The 25,551-nt window shown below is 42.0% G+C and overlaps 2 protein-coding genes across 2 annotated transcripts in view; one reads left to right on the top strand and one right to left on the bottom strand.

Annotated features, from left to right (window-relative positions):
- Positions 1–25,551, bottom strand: part of nt5dc1 (5'-nucleotidase domain containing 1) — a 265,220-nt gene that overhangs the window by 161,163 nt on the left and 78,506 nt on the right. The gene's annotated exons all lie outside the window — the stretch shown is intronic.
- col10a1b (collagen, type X, alpha 1b) overlaps positions 1–25,551 on the top strand; it is a 55,940-nt gene that overhangs the window by 22,815 nt on the left and 7,574 nt on the right. The window contains exons 4-5 of the mRNA XM_007899671.2: positions 15,847–17,748; positions 19,720–19,952. Of these exons, the coding sequence (XP_007897862.2) occupies positions 15,847–17,748; positions 19,720–19,952 (2,135 nt within the window). The remainder of the gene's footprint in view (positions 1–15,846; positions 17,749–19,719; positions 19,953–25,551) is intronic.

Raw genomic sequence — 25,551 nt, 5'->3', positions numbered from 1 at the left:
GTGTGAGGAAACTGTACATCACCTATCTCGGTGTCTGTCCTTGTCCCCCCCCACAGCAGCCAGGAAGACTCCAAACATCTGTCCTGACAATGAACTACAAAATGCTGCCCTCACTTCTCTCTCTCTGCTCTCTCACTCTTTTTTGTTTCTCCCTCTCCCCCTCTCCCTCATGTTTTCTCTCGATCATTCTACCTTCTCTCTCTCACACACACTCTTTCTCCCTCTCTCACACAATTCTCTCTCTCTCTCTCTCTCACACACAATCTCTCTCCTCTAATACTCTCTCAATCACTCTCTTGCTTCTTTCTCTCCCCCCCTCTCTCAATCACTTCTCTCTCCTTCTCTGTCAATCACCTTCTGTCAATCTCTCTCACAAACACTCTGTCTCCCTTCTCACACAGGCTCTCTCTTTCTCACTTAATCTCTCTCCTCACCTCTCTCCTCTCTCAATCCCACCATCTCCCCCTCTCCCTTCTCTCTCTTCTCCCTCTCTCTTTTCCTCTCCCCTTCTCTCAATCCCTCTCTGTCCCACTCTCCCCTCACTATCTGTTCCCCTCTTCCCTTCTTCTGTTCACCTCTCCCCTCCCACTCCCCCATCCCCCCTCTTTCTTCCCCTATTTCCCCCTCTCTCTCCCCCTTTCTCTCTCCCCCTTCTCTCTTATTTTCCCCACCTCTCAATCTCTCTCTCCCAATCAGTAGCGCAATTTGCTATCTGCAGCGGCAGGAGCTGGCGGTTGCTTAGGACACAGTGGATAAGAAGTTGGGCTTCCCTTCCCCTTAACTCCAGTACAAACTGCAGTAATGACCGGTATTATTTCCACTCTTCCCCCAAATCGCCGGCTCCTGAAGGTTGGCATGGAAGGATGTTCGCCAGGAAAGGAAAGTTGGAATGTTGGAAATGGACTTGGGTCGGATAAAATCCTCTGCCGGGCCGGATGTGGCCCGAGGGCCACCTATTGTCCTAGACCATGAGCTCCAAATCACATAACCTCCTGGCCCAGAAGATTCAATAGAGGAACATTAACATATTAACAAAATGAAGACTTATAGTTAACAAGTCTTTAAGTGTCTCAGTAACGATCATTAATTCTTGCAGACTTCAAATAAGATTTCAGAAATTGTTAGCAGCATAATTCCGACATTACAACAACAGCAGGAATGCTAACAACAAGCATCCCGCTTCAAAACAAAGACCAGATAAGACTTGTAGGTAAGAGAAAATATCCCAATGAACAAACATCCCAAAAAGTAATCCACAAGCACAGTGGCGCACAGATTACTCTTCACAAGATGCTAACACTCTTCAAAACACATTTTTGAAAAATTGCTTACAATGTTTATATGAGGGCAAAGCACATCTTGGGAAGGTTAGCAGAGGTAATGTGGATGAAAATAACAGTGGGTTTGGAAAGCATTGCAGGAAAATAAGGAAAAATGAGGAAGGAAATAGTAAAGTGGGAACAATGCCACAAAACATATTGCTATTAGAGTCTGCTTGGAAAATAAAAGAAAACATACTTTAAGTGACATTGATTTAAAAACAAAACTTTAAATTCAGAATAACCCCAACAAACTCACAAACAAAGAATAGCTAATGCTAATCTGTGGTATCTTGCTCTGCAGTTATATCCCCCTTCTCTTATATACATAACACAAACACAAGCAGATTTGGCTTGAGACAGTGACTCAAACTGAGACAGTGACTAGCAAAGCAACAAAGCAAAAAACTCCTTAGCCAATTTGTACACTGCAATATCATATAAGCAACCATGAAGTGAATGACTATTTTTTTTCTCTGTGTGATTGGCCAGGACACCGGGAGAAACTCCCTTCTCTTTTCAAAGAGTGGTATGAGATTATTAACATCCACTGCAACAGGCAGAAAGGATCTCAGTTTAAGGACATATCTGAACAATGCTGCCTCCAATAACGCACACATTTGTGTCAGTTTAGATTATGAGGGCAAAATCCTGATTTGGGATTTGAACCCAATTCTTCTTCTGACTTGGAGACGAGAGTGTTACCAATTTAGCCAGACTGAATAAATGCTGATGATACAAAACTATAATAATAATAATAATAATAATCCTTGCATTTGATATAGCGCTTTTCACGTCGGGAGGACGTCCCAAAGCGCTTCACAGAACACACTGTAAAGTGAATTGACTGTATATTTGTGGGCGAACGCGGCAGCCAATTGCGCACAGCAATGTCCCACAAACAGTCGTAGATTGAAAATGACCAATTTAATTATTGTTTTTTTTTTGGAGGGATTATTATTAGGCGTGTGGAGTAAGGAAACTTGCCCAAGGTTTCACCCTGTCTGGAAGTGAACTCAGGTCTCTCACTTGCAAAGCGAGTGCTCTAACCACTGAGCTACAGGACTCCACTGGGCAAATGGTGAAGATTAGGGAAATAGACTATATTCACAAAAGTCTGGATCAATTAAGTAGGTGGACTAGCATTCGGGCTTCAAGTTACAATCTTCCCGAAAAAAGGAGTTTAAAAATATACATGATCCATTTAAAATATTGAAATCCAAAGGGGATGTAGATGTAGGCAATCTGAAGACTGTGTTCAAGCAGCATTGGAGATACAATTAGATTTTTTTCTCGCTTTACAGATAAGAAGTACCTTCTTCTCTGACAATTGCAATTGATATTGTGACAACTTGCTTTCAAAAAGGAAACAGATACACATTTGGTTGAGATCTGCAAAAAGTTAGGGACACAATTGAGCGAGGTGGGAGGGAAAGGTGAAGTTGCGTACATAAATCAGCAAGTGGAGTCCTGTAGCTCAGTGGTTAGAGCACTTGCTTTGCAAGCGAGAGACCTGAGTTCAATTCCAGGCAGGGCGAAACCTTGGGCAAGTTTCCTTACTCCACACAGAGCCTAATAATAATCCCTCCAAAACCAAAACCAATAATAAATTGGTCATTTTCAATCCACGACTGTTTGTGGGACATTGCTGTGTGCAATTGACTGCTGCGTTCGCCCACAAATATACAGTCAATTCACTTTACAGTGTGTTCTGTGAAGCCCTTTGGGACGTCCTCCCGATGTGAAAAGTGCTATATCAAATGCAAGGATTATTATTATTATTATAAGTCAGTATTAAATTGTGGAGTTGAATGAAGAGTTTTGTTTAATTCCCTTTGAAAAATCAACTGTTTTCCAGCAAATTAAAATGGGTGGGAAAGAATTGATGGAAGACAAAAATGTCAATTATTAGGTTTCAAATGGCTCAAATGTGCAAAAAGTAGTTTTTACAAATCCCCAGCTATATCACAATTACTGGTTTCAAATACCTGCTTTAGAGTGCGAGCAGGCAGTGCTAGGTTTCCAATCCTTTGTGTATACAAAATTAATATATGTGTAGTGCTCTGAATATGGATGCTCAGGTGCTAATTTTGTTTTTTTTAAGATTAAGAAGGAGCTGATAGGACAACTGGCTCTTTACTGATATTAAATCAGCTTTGCTAGTCACTGTCTCAGTTTGAGTCACTGTTCAAGCTACAGCTGCTTGTGTGTGTGTTAAGTGTATAAGAGAAGGGGGATATAGATAAAAATAGCTGCGGATAAAAAAAATTACAGGTTAAAATGTTTAAATTGTACTGGTTCTAGTTATATTTTTCAAAAAGCATGGTTCCTTCTTTCACTTATTTTCTTTTCAAAAGTTTTTAATTCTCTAGAAATTCCTAGACCATACAAGACTTCAAACTGGTCCTTATTGGGAAACTATTTTCTTGTAATTCCTTCACATTTATTGACAGGATATTAGAAAACACTTCTTGCTTGGCAGGTCATCCTTCTCTAAAATATCTGTTGCAGTCTACTCTATATTTATGTTTATCATCTTCTCTAAACACTCCCATCCGATTACTACCAAATTCCAGATATGTCACCTCATACGGTCTTCCTCCTCCCCATGTTGAAGTTAAAACTCATTGGGCCCATTTAAGAATATGAAGGGTTTGGAGAACTCAAAATAAGACCAAAGTAGAAATTAGGAAACACAAGAGGCAATTTATTGTTAAAAGGATGAAAGACATATGGAACACACTGTGCATCAGGAAACGATTCAGGGTTGTCAGATTTAAAGATAGATACTGTTTCATGGAAAATTGATACACCTATTTAATAATAATCCTTGCATTTGATATAACATCTATATTGTTGAAATGTTGTAAAACCCTTCACAGTTTATTTTTGTAAAGTGTAGTGACTGTGTACTTGTATACAAACACAATATTGACTCTAGTAGTATCCCGCAAACAACCAAGAGGCGAATGACCAATATGGGAATGCTGGTCAGGAGAAATTCCCTTCTCTTTTCTAAATCGTTAGTTTGACTGTAGTTAAAATATTGTGTCCAGCATTGGTCACTTCACTCTAGAGAAGACGTCAAGGCGATAGAGGGGGAGCAGTAGGATGATATGAGCGCTGAGTGGTTTGACTGATGAGTGGAGGTACCTGGGACTTTTTCTGCTGGAACAAAGAAGGTTGAGGGGTGACCATCTGATATATTTAAGATAGATTAAAAAGAGACAAATTATTCCCATTGGTTGGTGAGTCAGTGATTGGAGGGCAACTAAGATAGTTTGTAAATGAGCAAATGAGGAGGAACATAAGAGTAAATATAGATCCAGTTAGAATTTCTCCCCCATGATAGGTGTGCCATTGGATTGCCAATTAAATATTTGTCAAACATTCTGTAAAGTAATTGTACCAGCACAATGTAGGCACAAACCCTATGAGAATCATAATATTTTAACAACAACAACAGCAAGATTGCATTTGTATAGCGCCTTTCACGTCGGGAGGACGTCCCAAATCCTTCGATTTAGTCCTTCGATTACAAAAAGTTTGGAGTTGATAAGGTATTGGGAATGATAGCACTACTGTTCTTTAAACTTACTATCAGCAACAAACTCTCATAAGTTCCAGACGAGTCTCATGCAAAGTAAATGTACATTGTGGTAGCAAAATCCATCACACAAACTTTAGAATAGAACACTTACTAACCCAATGTGACATTTTGAATTCCCACACCAGACATAGTTGTGGCCTCTCTGTGAGACTGGCAATTTTGCGGCAAATTGCTGACTGTTTGGTGCTGTGGACGCACGCATATGAAGAACTTGTCTGAGACAAGCAAAACCAATTTCACTTTGGACCTTTCCATTATCTGCCAGAGAAGACTTGCCTCCAGTCTGACTGAGCTTGATTCAACCCAGGTGTGAAAACATGTTATTTAATCTATTGCAACTCTTCTCAGAAAATACACCCAATTTGTGACACATATTTAATCTCTTTCAACACTTTATAATATTTCAACAGAAATAATTTCTATGAAATTAATGGAATATTTCAATGTAGACAGATTAATACAGTATTTCTCAGCTTGTTGATTGGAGATTTTATATTTTATGATATAAAATTAGATTAGAATTCTATTTCAATCAGCATTTTTAACACAAACAAGTAAAAGGAAACATATTGAAAAGGGCATTTACTTGAAACATTGTTTCTTTTTCTTACACAATATTTAAAAGCTGTGCTGAAAGTACACAAGTGTAGATCAGCCTCATTCTTGTAACGAGACATGAATCAACTGGATGTCTCAGATACCTAATAAATAGGGTGCTATATATCTGTTTGTGCTGTTTGTAAAAGGAAACGAACAACAGTGTTACAGAAAACAAAATTAGAGAACAAAAACATAAATGAAGGAAGGTGATACATCAATACACACTTTTTTCATTTTGAAATTAAGTAGAGGTTTACAGTTCAGATATAACGTACATAGGAATGTTATATTAACTTTTTTTGAAACCTTGATGAAGATCGATCATGGTGTAAGACACTTTTTCCTATACTGATACAAAATTACATAGAAAAACTCAGCAATGTGACTATCGTAGCTTGTGATAGTAATGAGAAGCATGAAGTATATTTAGTTTTTAATGGGAAAGCTATAAAATTCTGCAAAGAAAAATAAACTGTTAGGATTGTAATGGGACATATTTTAGGCAGCATTAGAAACTATCTAAAACTTTTTGTGATATACTGAAATTTACAACGCTCTGAGGTAAAAAGGTTCCATTAATTTTGTCTCCCCACCATGAGAAGCACTGCCAACATAACCTCTTCTGAGTCACTCATATTATTTCCTCTTTGCGCCCATGTGGTCCATAGACAGCAAAATCCACTGATCTCACTGGCTATGCACAAGAAGTAGGCCTTCCAGAACCATTAGTGCACTGTGCTTCCAGTAGAGAGTAAGTCCAAGTCTTAAGGGGACACACATTAAAAAGGGGAGCATTCTGGGCTGGACTGTACAATTTTTTGTGTGAGCTTTGATCACAATCACAATGCAACTGTGATAATAATAATAATAATAATCCTTGCATTTGATATAGCGCTTTTCACGTCGGGAGGACGTCCCAAAGCGCTTCACAGAACACACTGTAAAGTGAATTGACTGTATATTTGTGGGCGAACGCGGCAGCCAAATGCGCACAGCAATGTCCCACAAACAGTCGTAGATTGAAAATGACCAATTTATTATTGTTTTTTTTTTGGAGCGATTATTATTAGGCGTGTGGAGTAAGGAAACTTGCCCAAGGTTTCGCCCTGACCTGCCTGGAATTGAACTCAGGTCTCTCACTTGCAAAGCGAGTGCTCCAACCACTGAGCTACAGGACTCCACAAGGCATTATAATTCAACTGTGGTGGGTCTAACGTTGTCCTGACAAGGGATTTACACACACGCACCACCAGGGTTTGCTGAATATTGTAAGGACTAAGAGAACCCAACTTGAATTTTATTCTGCCTGACCTAGAAGCTGAAGCCAACTCAGCACAGACTAGGGATGCAACTTGGTACCTTCCCAAACTTTAGGACTCTACCCACAGAAAAACTTGCTGTGCAATTGGAGAAATCAACAACAGCTCTCTATTTAAAAATTAATTATTATATGAAAATATGCAATTACTGTGCATATATATTTTATAATCATCATTCAGATTACAAATTCTATCAATCAATAATAATAATAATAAGCCTTACCAAGTGAGACAGACTTTTCAATGTGCTTCATGGGATTTATTGTAAAATGGAGCGACTGTGTATTTGCCGGCAAAAGCAGCAGCACAATTGCACTCAACAATTTCCCATAAACAGCCATGAAACAAATGACCAATTCTATTTGGGGAATCGTTCGCCAGGATACAGAGAAAAGCTCCCTTCTCTTTTCAAATAATGCCATGGGATCTTTAACGTCCAGCCGAACAGGCAGACAGAACTTCGGTTTAATGTCTCACCCGAAGGATAGCACTTCCAACAATGTGACATGCCCAGCACTGCATTGGAGTGTCAGCTTAGTCGATTTGAACCCATAAGCTTCTGACGCAGAGGCGAGAGTGCTACCACTGAGCCAAGCTGACGGTTTTTATATCAGCAAATTCGTAACATTGTGAAAATTGCTCAATAATGCTGTTAGCCAATCAGCAAGACCGAGGCCCTCCTGGTTGGCTCGCGCCAACGCCTCCGCACCTCAGGCGCTGGCAGCATCAGCCTCCACGGCTGAACACTCAACCTCACTAAGCCGGTCAGGAATCTGGGTATCTTGTTTGACCCTGAACTGTCCTTTCTCCACCACATCTGCGCCATGACCGGCACTGCCTACCACCACCTCCGCAACATTGCCAGATTCTGCCACTGCCTCACCCCTCAGGCTGCCCAAACCCTCACCCACGCATTCGTCACATCAAGGCTCGATTACAGGAACTCCCTCCTCATCGGCCTGCCCAACGCTTCCCTTCACAAGCTGCAGATCATCCAAAACTCTACAGCTTGTGTACTCTCACGTACCAGGCTCCATGACCCCATCACTCGCACCCTCGCCTGACTCCACTGGCTCCACATCCCCCAGAGGATCGAGTTCAAGATTTTCGTCCTCATCTTTAAGGCCATCCATGGCCTTGCCCTCTCCTACCTCTCTGACCTGCTGACTCCCTACCAACCTGCTCGCTCCCTCCGTTCAGCGGGCTCTGGCCTGCTCCATGTCTCCCACCCGACCCACCATCGGTGGCCGGGCTTTCAGCCTCTCTGCCCCCACACTCTGGAACTCCATCCCACGGTCCCTTTGCCTCGCTTCCTCCCTGAAAGGCGCTCTATAAATGTAATTTTGTTGTTGTTGTTGTTGTTAGGCAAAAGCTTTTCATTGTTGCTTTTATTTCCTTATTTTAACTGGATTAAAAGTAATTTCAAAAGGTTTCCAAGGTATCTGAACAATAGAACCTTTAAAACATATAGCCATAATTTACTTTGCGTGATTTAGTCCTTGTCTGGATATAAAAACTATCTAGATGATCATATAGGACATCAATTTGAACGGAAGCAACTTCAACCACAACAAAACCACTAACCTGATACACTTCTACAAGTTAAAAAAGAACTGCATAATTATTGCTTCCATTTTAAAGGAGGAGTTTATGCATTTACAGTTGTGCTTGTTGGAGTCCCTCATGTATAAATATCAACACAGATCATTTTTGAACATTTCCACTACGGACACTCCATAGTTTGAGGGATAAACTGTTGGGGGACACTATATCGAAGGAAGATTTTGAAGACAATATATGCTGGTATGTTCGTACTTTTATAATGACGCTTTTTACTGCACTGGTGTCAATTCTGTTTGTCCAAAGTTTCTGACCCTCTCTGCTCCTAACCAAAACATGATCAGAGGAACAAATAATATGCGTTAAGTTTAATATAATGCTCCAGGACATTTCACATGCTCCCAACGTAAAAGGCGCTATATACATGCAAATTTATATTATATATATTTATTTTCATCTACATTCAAGTACAGGACAACTCACGTGTCAGTCATATAAGAAAAGAACAACAGTTTGACCTTGTGTCGAGTACAACACTTATAACTACAGTAAGACTCGGCTCACTCTCTGGCAAACTGAATGGCCGCTCTCCTGGCTGCGCGTGCAGTGGCTCACTTTCTGTTAGCGGCAGGAGGCGGCTGTTGGTAAGGAGACCCACTTGCCTTGCCCTCAGCTCCAGAGGGACTTGCTGACACACTGCAGTACAGGGTGCTATTTACACTCCCCGTAATTCAATGCGCTGTAGTGTGTCAGGATGTCTCTCAAGCTGAAGTGAATTCCCCACCCCCTCCCTCACTACATGATCAGGTGATGCTCTCCGCCCCCTCCCCCCTCCCCCCCACCCCCTGGGATGGAGGGTGCAGGGAATGATGGGGTGCAAGTGCACGGTGTTCCTTTATATGCAGATGTGGGAAACAAAATTTGGACCCGGCAGCCGGTATATTCAGTAGCAGCAAGTGTGCTCGGGACGTTACGAGTTGTGTGATTGTTACTATAACTAGTGCAGATAACGTTAAGTCGATTTAATAGGAAATTGAACAGGACTTGGGTTGATGTACAACTTAGGCAATTGTAAGATTTATACAGATCAGACTTATGTGAGGTTTACTATATAATGAAAAGTATTCAATAGCTATTTCATACCTTTCTACTGTGTCTAATAACCTGTGTTGAACCATTACAGATGTGATCAGCAAACATGAGTTCAAAAGCAATTAGTGTACATCTGATGCTGCTGTTCGTTACCCTGGTGTATGGAACAAATTATAAAGCATACAACAAATCACCCTATAATATAAAAAAACATGGGGGTAAGTTTTCATCTCATTTGGAAACAATTACGCGAGATTACAGCGGTTTATGCTTAATTATATGATAGACAGCTTAAAATTGGAAAATGGACTCCACAGTTTAGTGCAGATTGAGGTGCCTGGTTTGCTTAGTATGGAGAATACTTTGATTTTATTTGTAATTACATATCCTCCAAATCAATTTTAAAAGTTGCTTTACACCGGGCTCTGCCTAGGTCATACTGAACTACTTTAAGGAAAAAGACCACCATCTATATTCTTAAAATGATTTTGTCTTAAAATTTAAGATTGTGCAGAATTGTGAAAAAATCCTAAATTCTTATTTTGGAAGCAGCTTCCCATAGTTCTTGAAAAGAATCTGAGTCCAAATCCAGTTTGAATTAAATAATGTCAGCAAAAACCTGTTGACCCAGCACTAAGTTTCTTTTTTTAGCGCAGGAACCAGCCGTTATGCAAAGAATTGGGGCCACTATTTTATAGATCCCAACCAACATCTTACTGCTCTACTGCAGTAGTCTGTACCTCACGATTTTGAGATTGAAAAACTAAAGGCAACTTTTTGAATCCTTAATCTTGACAAAAGATGACAAGTCCAGCACTTTGCTTTCTGGCCCTTTGTCCGACTTCTCGGCTAAATAAATACCTGAAAGCAATTGGCCATAAAATGATACAACACAGAAGGAGGCCATTCGGCCCATCGTGTCTGTGCCGGCTCTTTGAAAAGAGCTATCCAAATCAATCCCACTCCCCCGCTCTCTCCCCATAGCCCTGCAAACTTGTCCTCCCCAAACAATTATCTACTTCTCTCTTAAAAGTTGTTATTAATAATACGGTAAATCCGGTTTGTGATTGACACAAATGATACTCCGAGGGCACAATGGTTCACAGAAAGAAGTGAAGATGAATGCTTAGGAGGTTTGCTGACCATCATTGGGTACAACAACAACAAGATTACATTTGTATAGTGCCTTTCACGTTGGGAGGACGTCCCAAGGCGCTGGACAGTGTACAGCATTTCAGACCCGAGCTGGGGTCAGGGGGGAAGAAGGGAGGGGAGGGGAAGGGGGGTGGCTGATGGCATGGTCAAAAAGGAGGGTTTTGAGGTGGCACTTGAAGGAGGCTAAGGAGGGGGCGAGGTGGAGCGATTGGGGGATGGAATTCCAGAGGTTGGGGGCAGAGTGGCTGAACACTCTCTCGCCAATGGTGGGGCGGGTGGGTTGTGGGACGTGGAGCAGGCATAAGAAGTTATGCAGTTATCTTTATGGCATCCCCTGATCTTATGTAATGTATCCATTCAATTGTATGAAATATACGAGGGCGGATAATTGAACTTGAGGTACAGATCAGCAGTGATCTTATAGAATGGTGGAACAGATTGAGGAGCTGAATGGCCTACTCCTGTTTCTATGTTTCACCCATAAATCTGATAACAATGTCATAATAATGTGTGCCACCACCAACAACCACAACAAATTACATTTGTATAGCGCCTTTCACATCGGGGGGACGTCCCAAGGTGCTGGACAGTCAGGGACTTGGACCCAAGCAGGGGGTTGGGATCACGATGGGTGGAGGGCAGGGAGCGTAGGGGTAGGAGGGTGGCCGAAGGCACGATCGAAGAGGAAGGTCTTGAAGGAGGGGAGTGAGGGGAAGGGACTGCGGCATGGGGGCAGAACAGCTGAAGGCCTGACCGCTGATAGTGGGGTGGGCCAGGCGGAAGACATGAAACAGGCCAGAGCCGACTGAGCGGAGGGAGCTGACAGGTTTTTTGGGGGACAGCAGGTCACATAGGTAGGGAGGGGCAAAGGCGTGGAGGGCTTTGAAGACGAGGACAAAGATTTTGAACTCTATCCTCAGGGGGATGGGGAGCTGTTAGAATATACACTTTTTGTATACTGCTAGAATCATAATAGATGTTGTGAATGGGTTAACTTTTAAGTTAAGTGTGGGGGACAACTGGACTGACAGTCATGGGATAGGACGCATCTGGTTTTCTCTGTTTTTGAAAGAATAACGGACAGCTTTGGAAAAGGGCAGGGGGTCACCTCTTATCAGTAAATGACAACAAGCCCACAGAGGTAACAGTCCAAGGTACTGGTCGACACAGGATCTCGACTTAGCAATAAGTCGCTAGATTCTGACAGGGCCAAGCGACAGAAGGCAACCCTCAAGAATAGCAATTAATGAGCAAGTTGCTTAAACTAGAGGGCCTTGGTACCATCCCGGGATACTGATAAGAAATAACCAGTCACTTAAAAGGAATGTACTAATGATCCCAGACCACAAAATAATGAGCACCAGATACAGCCCTAAACTGACCAATCCTCTATCTTAGACAACTAGATCAGATAACAGGGGTCTTAAGGACAATGTGTATGTGTGCTGAGGCACGTACACCCAGCATGATTTCGGCCGGGTGATCTAATGTCCGCACCATGATTGGATGAACATCAGTATAAGAGTTCCATTAACTTTGTGAACGGGGCCGTCCCGGGTCGTGGAGACTAGGGTACGGGAACGGGGCCGTCCCGGGTCGCGGAGACTAGGGTACGGGAACGGGGCCGTCCCGGGCTGCGGAGATAAGGGTACGGGAGATGGGGCCGTCCCGGGTCTCGGAGACAAGGGTACGGGAGATGGAAGACTGAGAGCTAGAAACACTAAGACTGAGGATATCAGATGGAAGATTGAAAGCTGTAAGCAATAAGACTGAAAGCATGAAGAATCAAGCTTGTGTGCTGGAAAGACACAGTGTTGAACTCGAGATATCTACGGTGGTATTGTTCTGTTATAAGATCTGTTGATTGTACCGGCCTTTGGTCTGACCCATCGGGATATTGGGGAATAACGAACGAATAATAATAAAACAGTCTTATATCTGGTTGCAAATGGATTATGGCTGATTTTATTTTCTAACAGTTTGGCGTAGTCGGCAGGATACTCTGAATTAATACACTCGGCAGTTGACGTGTTTATGAGTCCGGTACGACCGTAACTAGTAGATAGTTGGGACGGTGGCCGTGGTACTCGCAGAAATTAGGAGTCCGGTACGACCGTAACTACTAGATAATTGGGACAGTGGCTGTGGTACTCGCAGAAATTATGTGTCCGTAACAAGTAGATAGTTGGGACGATGGCCGTGCCTGCGGGCAATTAACCGAGTGTATTAACCCATTGGGATTCTGAGTATTAAAGAACCAATATAATCCATTCGAGCGAGTGTCTCTTATTTGGATTTTTTAACAGAGCCAAGGGAGCCGGGCAAGGGTTGGGATGATAGGGTCATGGAGCCTGGTGCGGGAGAGGACACGAGCTGCAGATATCTGGATGAACTTCAATTTGTGGGGGGAAGAGTTGGAAAGGCCGACAAGCAAGGAGTTGGAGTGGTCGAGCCTAGAAATAATAAACGCGTGGATGAGGGTTTCGATGATTTGAGGGGAGAGGCAGTGGCGGAGCCGGGCGATATTGCAGAAGTGGGGGACATTGACTGGTAAATGTTGTGTCCCACAGAAGATCACCACCACAAGGTGGACTGCACAATTAATGTTCTGTGATCATCTCGACTTCAACCTGGTTCCAAATAGTGTAAACCTGGTTACTGAACAGCAACTCCTATCAAATTTGTCTGCTACTCAGATGGAAACACCAGGACATCCAACTGAAATTGGGAGATACCCTGACATTGTAATGATCGAAATTGCGCTGTGTTGAGGCATACTATGGAGAATGAACTACTGAGGAAGAAAGTACTTTCACTTTTGGAATATATTGTACTGTGGATACAGTCACTATTCTGCAGTTAAACATATAGTTCAGAAGATATTAAAACATAATAGTGGTCTATCTCATTCCTGGGGGAAGAAGCACTCTCCCACCTTTGGCATCCAGCAACATTTTTTATCAAGCACTGCGAGGTCACATACAATAAAGGCTATTTTCAGTTTAAAGCTCTCCCCACTCTGACAGTTTCAGAATGGAGACCAGATGCTTTTCCTGCACTGAGGATCAAGGCACTCAAGACTCTCTTTTACAGACCATGAAAAGCAACAGATCCTAATAGATGAGTTTAGAACTTTATAAGGTCACCTGGCTCACCTATTGACATGTAAATGTTGTGTCCCACAGAGGATCCTGAAAAACTATGAACAAAATGCTATATGGTGACAGATTCCTGTCACAGAAACCACTCTAAGCCTAAAATATCCTCATTAACTTTGATTTTTATAGCACAAATGCAAGTTATTTAAATTAATTGTGATATCAATATGCTCAAATAATTTTGAAAATATTCAATATGTTATTCCCATTGTGGCAGCAATGTTGTATTTTAAGCAGTCAATCAAACAGTATGTAACCCTGTTATGTTAATATTCTTATAACTTTGAGGTTGCTTTACCAAAACAGGTTATGAAGTAAAATCACATCGGATTCAGAATTATGAGGTCAATGGAAAGACAGATCATGTGGAAACTGCAGGTAACAATAGTGCAATTTTGTGGATATCTTTATGGGAATTTTCCTTTATAAAACTCATGTGGTCCCTCCAGCTGTGCAAGTATTTATCTTCCCCCAATATATTGTCTCCATGTAATGTTAGGTACACAACGGCTCTGTTGGAACGCACCCCTAGCCCATTTAAGAGTGTGGGTCAACTGTGTACCTTACTTCACCAGAAGCACTTTCAGATTTTGGTGCTGGCCAGCAGTTTCTGAGTAGTCAAGTTACCACTGACTTCACCCTCTGCAGGCTGTACATGTTCATAATGTGCAGAAAGCACCACTCACATAACTTTGAAATCAATGTTAACAGAACTTCCTGAACACAACTTACATGCATATCACCCAGCACAGTACATCGGCATTGACCTGATGACCCGGAAAGAGTTATAACATGGTATCTGAGATGATAATAATATTCCTTGAATCTGATATAGCACCTTACCACGTCGTCACAATGTCGCCAAGCGTAGTAACTGTATTTGTAGGAGAGATATTGGATCGAGATGTTTGGATTATATTGGAGGGAGGAGTGTGCTCCTGTATTAAATGCATCATCATCATCATCGGTGGTCAGGCTTTCAGCCTATCTGCTTCCATTATCTGGAACTTCATCCCGGAGTTCCTCCCACTCGATCTTCCCTTATCTTTTTCAAGGTCCGTTTCAAGACTTTCCTCTTTGACCATGTCTTCTGTCATCTTTGCCCTCCCCACCCCCTTGGCTTCCACCCCTTGGTCACTTGCCCAGCCAGTACTGTCAAGCACCTTGAGACTTCCTCCTGATAAGAAAGGTGCTATATAAATGTAAATTTGTATTGAATTTGAGACAGAAAGCAACATTTTGTTTAATTAAAAAAATTCTATGATTAAATTTATACTTAATTCATTCACAGCTCAGCAAAACAAAGGTTAACAACTCAGAAATCTGGCTAACATTCTTTAAAAAAGTCCCCTTTCCTCCCAAATATGAACCATCAAATTTTGGGTCAAGCCTGGTACATTCTAGAACCATGATGCATTTACCAATCAACATAAACCGCACAAAGATGTATGAGGAAATAACTAAATGGATGTTAAATTAGAAACTAACAAGAATCTCTAAAGAAACCATGAGCATTTCTCAGTTTCAGTTTAAGCGCTCTGAGACCTGACCCCATGTGAGGGGGGTGATATAAATGTAAGTTGTTGTTAATATCAACAAATAATTGAAAAATTCAATCTCGCTCCATTACATAAAATAAGTCTTAAGAATTAGACTTAGACGCAGCTAACTCGTATTCTTTGTTGCACCTGGAATTCTCCCTTCTTAATCAGAATACTGCAACACACATTTTGAACCTGTACTTCATTCTGACCCTGTGCTGATCACCCCATGTGATGAGAATTACGTCATTATTAGCTGCAGGTCATTCAGAACTCTGCAGCTCGTGTACTGTCCCGCATCAGGCTTCGCGACCACATCACTCCCACCCTCGCTCGCCTCCACTGGCTCCCCATCCCCCAGAGGATCGAATTCAAGATCCTCATCCTCACCTACAAGGCCATTCACGGCCTTGCTCCCTCCTACCTCTCTGACCTACTATCCCCCTATTTACCTGCCTGTACCCTCCGTTCCTCTGGCTCTGGCACTTACAGGTTACTGTTAACCTACTTAAACACAATGTATGTCGAAGTACGGTACCACAATGTAAATCCTATTTGTCTGTGGTTCACAGAAGCAAGAGGTCAGCCGGGACCACCGGGACCAGAGGGACCACCTGGTCCACCAGGTGCAACAGGGCATCCAGGAAAATCCGGCATCGGAACCCCAGGAGCCCCTGGTAAACCCGGACAGCCAGGGCACCAAGGATTGTCTGCTGTAGGAAAACCAGGTATGGCTGGGCCACCTGGACAGCCAGGCAGCAGTGGGTATCCTGGATTGAAAGGAGACACAGGACCTCAAGGAAAGAATGGGCCTAGAGGTATGGCAGGACCACCTGGAGCGCCTGGACAAGCTGGACTGTCAGTTGTTGGTAAACCAGGTCCTCAAGGAGCAGCAGGTTCTCCAGGAACAGCAGGAGCACCTGGAGCTAAAGGACACCCAGGTTATCCTGGCCAACCTGGTCCAAAGGGAGAAAAGGGAATTGGGATTCCAGGCCGTCCTGGAAACAGAGGTCTTCCGGGAGCACCAGGACCCCAAGGGTCCTCTGGCCCAGCAGGATTAGGATCTTCAGGAGCCGCTGGTGAACCTGGTGCACCAGGTGATAAAGGTGCAATGGGTCCCCCAGGCCTACCTGGATATACAGGGGCACCAGGAGCAAAGGGACATATTGGGCTGCCTGGGCAACCAGCGACTGGGAAGCCTGGAGCCGATGGTGTTCCAGGGTCACCAGGAGCTTCTGGCCCCAAGGGGAACCCTGGTCCACGTGGTTTCTCAGGTTCTCCTGGATTTCCCGGTTTTGGGAAAACAGGTGCACCAGGACCTAAAGGAGAACCTGGTCCTGTTGGTCACTCTGGTTTTCCTGGAGAGAAAGGAGAAGCAGGACAACCTGGTGCCAATGGTGCACCTGGACCTGTAGGGCCAGTTGGTCCACCGGGACCTCAAGGTCCAAGTGGTGTACCAGGTATAGGTGGTGCACCAGGAATGAAAGGTTTACGTGGACTAACAGGTCCACAAGGATATCCCGGATCAAAGGGTGAGTCAGGGTTTGGAGGTGCCCCTGGAAAATCAGGCCTTCCAGGAGAAAAAGGTGAACCAGGCTCACAAGGAACAGCAGGGCCAGCTGGCCAACAAGGTGAGCCCGGACCTGTTGGTCGACCTGGTACACCAGGAAGTTCGGGTGCCCCAGGTCTTCAAGGTGCTCCAGGTTTTCCAGGAGAAGCAGGAAGAGAAGGGCCTCCTGGATCACCTGGTCCAAAAGGTCCAGCTGGGATTCAGGGTGCTCAAGGATACCAAGGACTTAAAGGTCCTCCTGGAAACCCAGGGAAACCAGGTCCTCCAGGTATCGTCAGTAGAAAGGCAACTAAGGGCCGACCAGGCCCACCTGGGCAAGAAGGAGCAGAAGGTCCTGAAGGTCAACCAGGCCCTCCCGGTCCACCTGGTCCACCGGGAGAAATCATTGTCCAACAAAATGAATATGAAGTGCCACCAGCAGGACTGTTAATGGCTATTCCAGCTTTTACAGCTGTTCTTTCTAGACCATATCCACCTACAGGACAACCAATTGTATTTGACATAATTTTAACAAATTCAAACAACAACTATGATGAATCAACTGGAATCTTTACGTGTGAAGTATCAGGCATTTATCAATTTGCTTTTCACTTACACGTCAAGGGATCAAGTGTTTGGATTGCATTGTATAAAAATGATGAACCTGTATTGTACATGTATGATGCTTACTCAAAAGGGAATGTTGATCAGCTTTCAGGTTGCGTTGTATTACATCTACAAGAAAATGACCAAGTCCATTTAGAGTTACCTTCAGAGGAGTCCAGTGGTTTATATTCCTCTGATCACATGAGCTCATCATTCTCAGGGTTTTTAATTGCCCCGTTGTAATTCAGCCAATTCAAAACCATTCGGCAGTAAGCTAACACCCTGAACAAGTTTGTTGAGATTATATTTTACTTAATAAATATTCATCAAGAAATTAAATGTAAAGGTAAAAAACAGCACAACTAAATTAACAAAATAAATCACAACAGTACCTATTCATTATTGCACAGGTATTTCTATGTAGCAATTTGCTTCCTGCAGTTATATCGTCAATGTATGTACTTGAATCTGACCATCTAGGTTTGCCTTACGCAAAAAGCCCACATCGATCAAACTGGTATGAGGATGAATGTTTTACCAGAAATAATATGCTCCCTGTAGTTTATTAACTTCAAACTTGCCTTTTAAGAAAGACTTTTGATTCACCACACGATCACTTTATCAGCACCTAATCTTTTGCTTTCTGTATTAGCAGATTTGTAGAAATCAGAATTCAACCTCCTCCACTGATAGCATTCATTCATATTATTTACATTATTATTCAAACGTCATCTTTTGATTTACTCCTTGCATTTGATATTGCCCCTTATCACATTGTTGAAACAAGTTAAAGCGCTTTACAAGATTTTATTATAAAGTGACTGTACTTTTTCCGGTTACCATCTGTGTGTTCCCTTTTGATCAATGCCTTTTATAAACCAGCACATTCAATTACAAGTTGAATTATTAATTGTATGATTCATAGCTGCTCTTTGAGATAAAAAAAGTAATTAAATGTATATATAACAAAGACATGTGTAAATAAAATTTTTTGAAATGTACAAAAAAGTTTAACAATATTTCTTGTCAATTCCACTGATAGTTCTGTGGTTAAAGGACCACCTGATGTGATGCTGAACCACGCAGACCAGGAAGCCAGTTTTAATGGTCTATGCTGTTATTTGATCGCCATTCAGATAGTTAGGGGAGGGGAGCTCAATGACACAGCAAGGTGGGAAATTTCAACAAGTACTTGCTCACACTCATAATCTCTGTCCAGTAATACCTATTGGAAGCCATGGTACTGATACAATGTATGAAGAGAGGATCCATAATGAATTATCCTCTGAAATTACTGTCTATTCTAAGGGCATGACTACTTGGGTGAGAAGCTGAAGGTTGACAGCTTCTGGGAAGCCATATTCTAGCACATGTCATCACCTTCAGGAGAGGAGGGAAATAGAAAAAAAGTCTAATGATGCCTCAGTTTGAAATTACAAATGAAGCTCTAAATCAAGTGAACTTTGATAAACTGGATTCAAGTCATGTTATGTACTAATTTCTGAAGAAACCTTTCATTATACCCAATTAAATAAATGGTGAAACTGGAAATCAACTCGTCAATGTTTTCTATTTTTATTTTAGTCAGTGACAGACTGAAAATCAGCAAAAATAGTCAGTTATAAAACAAAACTATTTTTGGTCAGCTTGACAGAAGCCAATTGACAGGAGCCAATAAGGAGGGCCTCGGTCTTGTTGACTTTCAAATGTAGAAAGTTAGCTCTCACCCATGACTTGATGTCTGACAGACATTCTGTCAGGACAGCAGTGGTCCTGGAGTCGAGGGTGGAGGCAGTGAGATATAGTTGGATGTCATCCACATAAATGTGGAAATTGACCTCATGTCTGCGGATGATGTCACCAGAGGGAGCATAGAGATATTGAAGAGGAGGGGAACCAAGGACAGAGCCCTGAGGAATGCCGCACAAAAAGATGTGGGGGCTAGAGGAGAAACCATTTGTGGAGACGGAATCATTCAAGGACAGAACCATGAAGGTTGAGGTGTGAGGAGAGACGGTGGAGAAGAATAGAGTGATCAATGGTATCAAAGTCAGTAGAGAGGTCAAGGAGGACAAGGAGGCAGAGGGAGCACCGGTCGCAGATGGACAAATTGTCATTTGTCACTAAAACTGCATAGCTTGCCATTGATATGCACAGGTGCCCTGTGGACAGTTGAATTCAGTGCAGAGACTGTCTGGTTTCCCATGCAGTGATGTTGACAGTGATCTGTCAGTGATCAACCCAGGAATCAGACATTTTTACTGCTGGAAGTCAGAACATTCAGGATTCGATATCAGCAACAGTCATTTTCTGGAAATAGCATCAGCCATGTTTTTCCACACTGCACCAACATTAAAAGTTCTTGTAAAACAAAAAATTCTGCTAAGCAAATGTGGGTCAAATCATCATCTGAAGAAAAAAGTCCTTCAACTTTCATCAGAATGTGAGTGGGTCATTTCCAAAATATTAATCTATCTTTTGCCTCTGAAACTGATTGGACTATTGTCAATTTCCAACATTTCTGTCTTGTTTTTAAAAAACACACACACACAAAATGAATTAAAAGCAATTCCTCCACAAGCCACATTCAAATCTGTCACTCATACTGGAATGCCACAAATCTGTGTAAGTGGCTGGAAATGACTTCAAACTACTATTACAATACAACCACACCAGAAACCATTGAGAACGCAGAGTGATACTACCAATCACCAAGCTCCACACACTAAAATAATCATTCATGTAAATAGATTCCTACTTGAATTTCAACACATCCTCTCCAGAATGCCTTCTTATTTACCATTTTTTTTCATAGCAAGGCTGATGAATAATTGAGCCATTTGTTAATCAAGTATTTGTTAAACTGCCAGGAAATTCTAGTTGTCATTAATAGGAAATCAGGACTAAGCATGACATTTAAATCTTACATCCATACCTGTTCAGCTTTCTCTCAACGCCGTAACATTTACTGCCTCTGACACTACCACTCCCTCCAGGCCGCCAAGACCCTTATCCATGTTTTTATCACATCCAGACTACACTATGCCAACTCTCAGATCTTGCAACTCTTCCCTCCACAAACTGCAGAATATTCAGAACTCTGAGCTGGTGTCATCTTGTGAAATGAGATCCTTGAACCTATTACCCCCAATCTTGCCTGACTCCACTGACGTCCCCCAGAGGATTCAGTTCAAGATCCAAATCCTCATTTTTAAAGTCTTCCACAATCTTTCCCCAGTGTACCTCTGCGACCTGTTAAATCTTTACCAACCTGCTCACTCCCTTCGTTCGGCAGGCGCTAGCCTGCTTCATGTCCCCTGCCCTGTCTACCCCACCATCGGCAATCAGGCCTTCAGCCTATGTGCCACCACTCTTTGGAACTTCATCCCTGAGACCCTTTGATTTGCTCCTTCCCTATCCTTTTTCAAGGTTCGACTAAAATATCTCCTCTTTGCATTTGGTTCATCTTCATACTCACATCCACCTCCTTGATCCCCCCCCCTCCCAAATCGAACCCCCCTTGACTGTCCAGCATTTTGGGACATCTTCCTGATGTGAAAGGTGCTATATAAATGTATTTATTTTTGTTGTTGAACAATATGACCCAATAAAGTAATATGTTTGTGGAACAAGTTACAAAGATCGTCATTGGATATATGTGGGTTCAACAAACTAGAAAAAAAATTGAGGAATGGAATAATAAAAAACAACTTGCATTTACGTAGCACCCTTCGTGCAGGGTCTCGGAGTGCTTGCATTTAAATGGGGGGGTGGGGATAAATTAAGTGCAGTGTGTTGGATGGTTTGAGTGTGATGGTGATGGACGTAATCTGGTTCAACGTTATACATTTTGCCCACAAAATATACAGTCAATTCACTTTACAGTATATTCTGTGAATCGCTCTGAGACATCTCAAAGACATAATAAGGCACTATATCAAATGCAATAGTTATTATTATTATTGTTACATTAACAGTAATGGGGCAGGGCAGAAGGCTTTATCCACCAGACCACATTCACCAGCAGCAACACTTTGTTGTGTGTTTCACTGACTCGACATTCAGGTTAGCTAGCGCGTTTGAAGGGCTTGATTGAAAGCGAACCCCTAGCTGTAGCTGACCTGGGAGGGTTTAATGGGACTGCATAGAGGCAGGTGTAACTGACCAGCCCCAATGGTAGAGAAGGAAAGTGGTCTGGGTTAGACCTCCCTTTGCCAACTCCCCCATTAGGATGCAATACTGCTCTGTATAGCAATATTTAACACTATCTCTGTGAACCTCACTCACTCCTAACAGCGCTGTTCCACACAAGAGGCTGGCAGGGACACTCATAGCAATAACTTTAACACTAAGCAGTCTGATTGTTCACCTCACTCCCTCCCTCTCCTCCAATGTTATTCAAAGTGAAAGGAACATAAGGTAGACTTATAGTGCAATGACCCTCTTCAGCGGGTAAAATGAACTATGAATGTTTCACACTTCATCAGTGGAGTCCCGTAGCTCAGTGGTTAGAGCGCTCGCCTCGCAAGTGAGAGGACCTGGGTTCGATTCCTGGCAGGGTGAAACTTTAGCCAAGTTTTCTTATTCCACACGCCTCTGTTTACCTTGCAGTAAGTAGGAACCTGCTTGTTAGTCAATTGGCGGATCACTTTCCGAGGGAAATAATCCATTCAAAAAAATAAAATAATTTGGGGGGTCAATCAACCCACGACTATTTGTGGGACACTGCTACACGCAATTGGCTGCAGCGTTTCGGCCACAAAGTATAGTCATTTCACTTTACAGTATATTCTGTGAAGCGCTTTGAAAAGTCTCAACGACATGATAAGGCGCTATATCAAATGCAAGGATTATTATTATTATTTTTGAAATCTATGATTGAATTGAGAGTAAAGAAACATATAGTAAATAAACAAATACAATAAGAAGGAGAGATGCATAGGTAATAGAGGTAGGGTAAGGTAAAAGAGTGGGGAATTGAGATGAAAAGATCTGCCAAGGTTTAAATAAACAGTAGAGAGGGCTTGGTGTGCTAAAATAGCCTCCTTATGTTCCTGTTTTTGTATATTCCTCAAAGCAGAATAGATGAGATTGAAAAAGACTAAAATGGACTGGCTTTTTTTCCATTCTAATACATTATGATGCTCCATTAGGGGTACAGCTTTAAAATCCTAACTGCAAATTAAAATTATAGCAAAGATATACCATAGAATTGAACCAAAGGTTTTTTTTGGACAGTACATTTTAATGCTGTCAAAAATATCAGAACATGGTAACTTATTTGATTTTAGCTTTTTTTCCAAAAACAAGGGCACCACCAAGTGCTGTGATCCTTGCATTACACAAAATAAAATAAGCAGCCCTGAATGTTGCAATGTTCAATTATAGGCACTGTGACACTATAAATGTAGGGTGTTGGAACCAGAAAACAAAATGGATATCTGATGTGATTAAATCACTGACCACGAAAACAACCTCAAAGTTTCAACGGAAGCAAATGTGAAAACATTTAAAGCATGAATTAAAATAACACAAACAATGACAGGCGTATTCACATGGTAATACAGGGGAAATAAGGGGAAATAAATTAAGTACAATAACATTTTTGAAATCCATGATTGATTGGATTAAGAGTAAAGAAACAAATCTCAATGGATACACAATATAACCTTTGCATACACCGCATCATTTGTGCTTGAAGAGTTACAGAAAATAGGAACCAGGTTGTTAGTCGATTGGTGGATTCCTTTCCAGGGGTAATAATCCCTCAAAAAAACAATTGGTAATTCAATCCACGACTGTTTGTGGGACACTGCTGTGCGCAATTGGCTGCTGTGTTTTGCCCGCAAAATGCAGTCAATCCACTTTACAATATGTTCTGTGAAGTGCTTTGAGATGTCTCAACGACATGATACGGCACTATATCAAATGCAAGGATTATTATTATTATTTTTATTACACATTTGCCTTTTTCACCTCTTCCTCAAAGGTGATAGTTTTAGTTTTAACAGGGAATCCCTGTTCTGCTATTTTTTGGGGTCAGCCGAGTGTCTGACACATGGCGAAACCCATCACCATGCTTAAGAGTATCTAAACCAAACTGAGATTTCCATGCATTCCATCTACACATAGAAATGTCAGAGATAGATTGCTGGAATGGAATGCGCATTAGGGCTTTGGCTTGCAAGATTAACAGGAACTGAGTGGGATGACTCCTTGGGCCCAGTGACTGGTCTGCCCTTCCAGATCCTGCCAATGAGCCAGTTTATAATAATAATAATAATCCTTGCATTTGATATAGCGCTTTTCACGTCGGGAGGACGTCCCAAAGCGCTTCACAGAACACACTGTAAAGTGAATTGACTGTATATTTGTGGGCGAACGCGGCAGCCAATTGTGCACAGCAATGTCCCACAAACAGTCGTAGATTGAAAAATGACCAATTTAATTATTGTTTTTGGTTTTTTGGAGGGATTATTATTAGGCGTGTGGAGTAAGGAAACTTGCCCAAGGTTTCCCCCTGCCTGGAATTGAACTCAGGTCTCTCGCTTGCAAATCGAGTGCTCTAACCACTGAGCTACAGGACTCCACAACAGTTGTTGTTATCAGCATTGTCCTGGAACACTGCTGACTTCCCTGGCTCAGAAACCGGAATACCAAGACCACCACAGAGGGCTGGTTCGATTTTGACATTCCGTTGCCAGGCTTGCTACCTTGAAGCCAGTTCAGCTCCAAGGAGGCCCCACTTTGCATGAGATGCAAACAAATAATTCCACAAATAAGTGTCTGTAAAAAAGTGTCTGTCCTATTATAGCTTCATTTATACACTTCTTTGAATGAAACAAAAAATTCAAAATGTAGTGATACATCGATGATTCACACTGAAGTATCTGCTTTACTGAACATCTGAATTCACCTCTGGATGTTGACCCCACAACTGTGAGCTATGCTCACAGTGATAGTGACGAAGAAGGTGTTAATGGAGGGTCAGTGGAGTGATTTTATGGGTATAACACAACATTGAATTTGCTTTGTACAATGCACTCCAAGAATTTGACATAATTATTTTAGGTGAATGCAAACTGATAATGAATATGATTTTGCATCAGTACAGTGGGAAAACAGAGTTTCCATATTATATATCTTATATTCCAATCTTCATTTCGTGGTGAGGGGAGTATTACTTTAGTTCACTGGTTTTAGAGATTAGAACTTTGATTTGCATAGCAGTGAATCCCTCTTTCATATGATATTTGGGTTCCACAAATTTCCACTCCATATTATAGTGAGGTGTGGTAGCAGATCCACATGTGCATCAACTGGTTTTGCGTTAAAGAAAAAAAAGTCTGTATTCTGCATCAGGTTGTCCCAACATCACTTGCTCTTTGCTACCCATGTGTAAAGCAGGGAGAGATGTTATTGGTGAGCTGACAACCTCGACTTCAGCCTTTTATAAAAAAGCTCGGGAGGTTAAAATACTTGAATCCCAGGTCATTAGATCACCCCTAATGTCAGAGCAAAGCATAAGTGGCATCAATCTAATGACCCAGAAGTCGGCCATTTGATCACAAAAATCCAGCCAGCGTGGTGAATGGAGTCCACAGTGCCGCTGCGTTTTAAGAAATTCACCCCATGGTGAAGTATGTTATAAGGGGCTGTGCTGTTTTATCACAAAACCCTTCAATTCCAAAAATCTACCCATGATCTCTCCATTACAACTTACATTAATATAGCACCCTTCATGCAGGATAGCATCTCAAGAGCTTTCTCAGTAGCAGGTTTGGATGACAAGCAAGAAAGAATGGAGAAAGGGAGCAAAGGGAGATCATGGGCATAGTTAAAGAGATAAGTCCTAAGGTGGGATTTAACAAAAACAACAACAAATTACATTTATATAGTGCCTTTCACGTCAGGAGGACGTCCCAAGGATGGATTTAAACAGGATTTAAAGATAGATATAGAGGGGGAGAGGTGGAGGGATCGAGACAGGGAGTTCCAGAAGTTAGGGGTTTAAGCGCTCCAAGACACCATCCCATGCGAAG

Source organism: Callorhinchus milii, unplaced genomic scaffold (assembly GCF_018977255.1).
Source record: "Callorhinchus milii isolate IMCB2004 unplaced genomic scaffold, IMCB_Cmil_1.0 Scaffold3, whole genome shotgun sequence".
In the NCBI taxonomy this organism is placed as follows: Eukaryota; Metazoa; Chordata; class Chondrichthyes; order Chimaeriformes; family Callorhinchidae; genus Callorhinchus; species Callorhinchus milii.
Note: the sequence above shows the minus strand (reverse complement) of the source record. Positions and strands in the feature narration are given on the sequence as shown.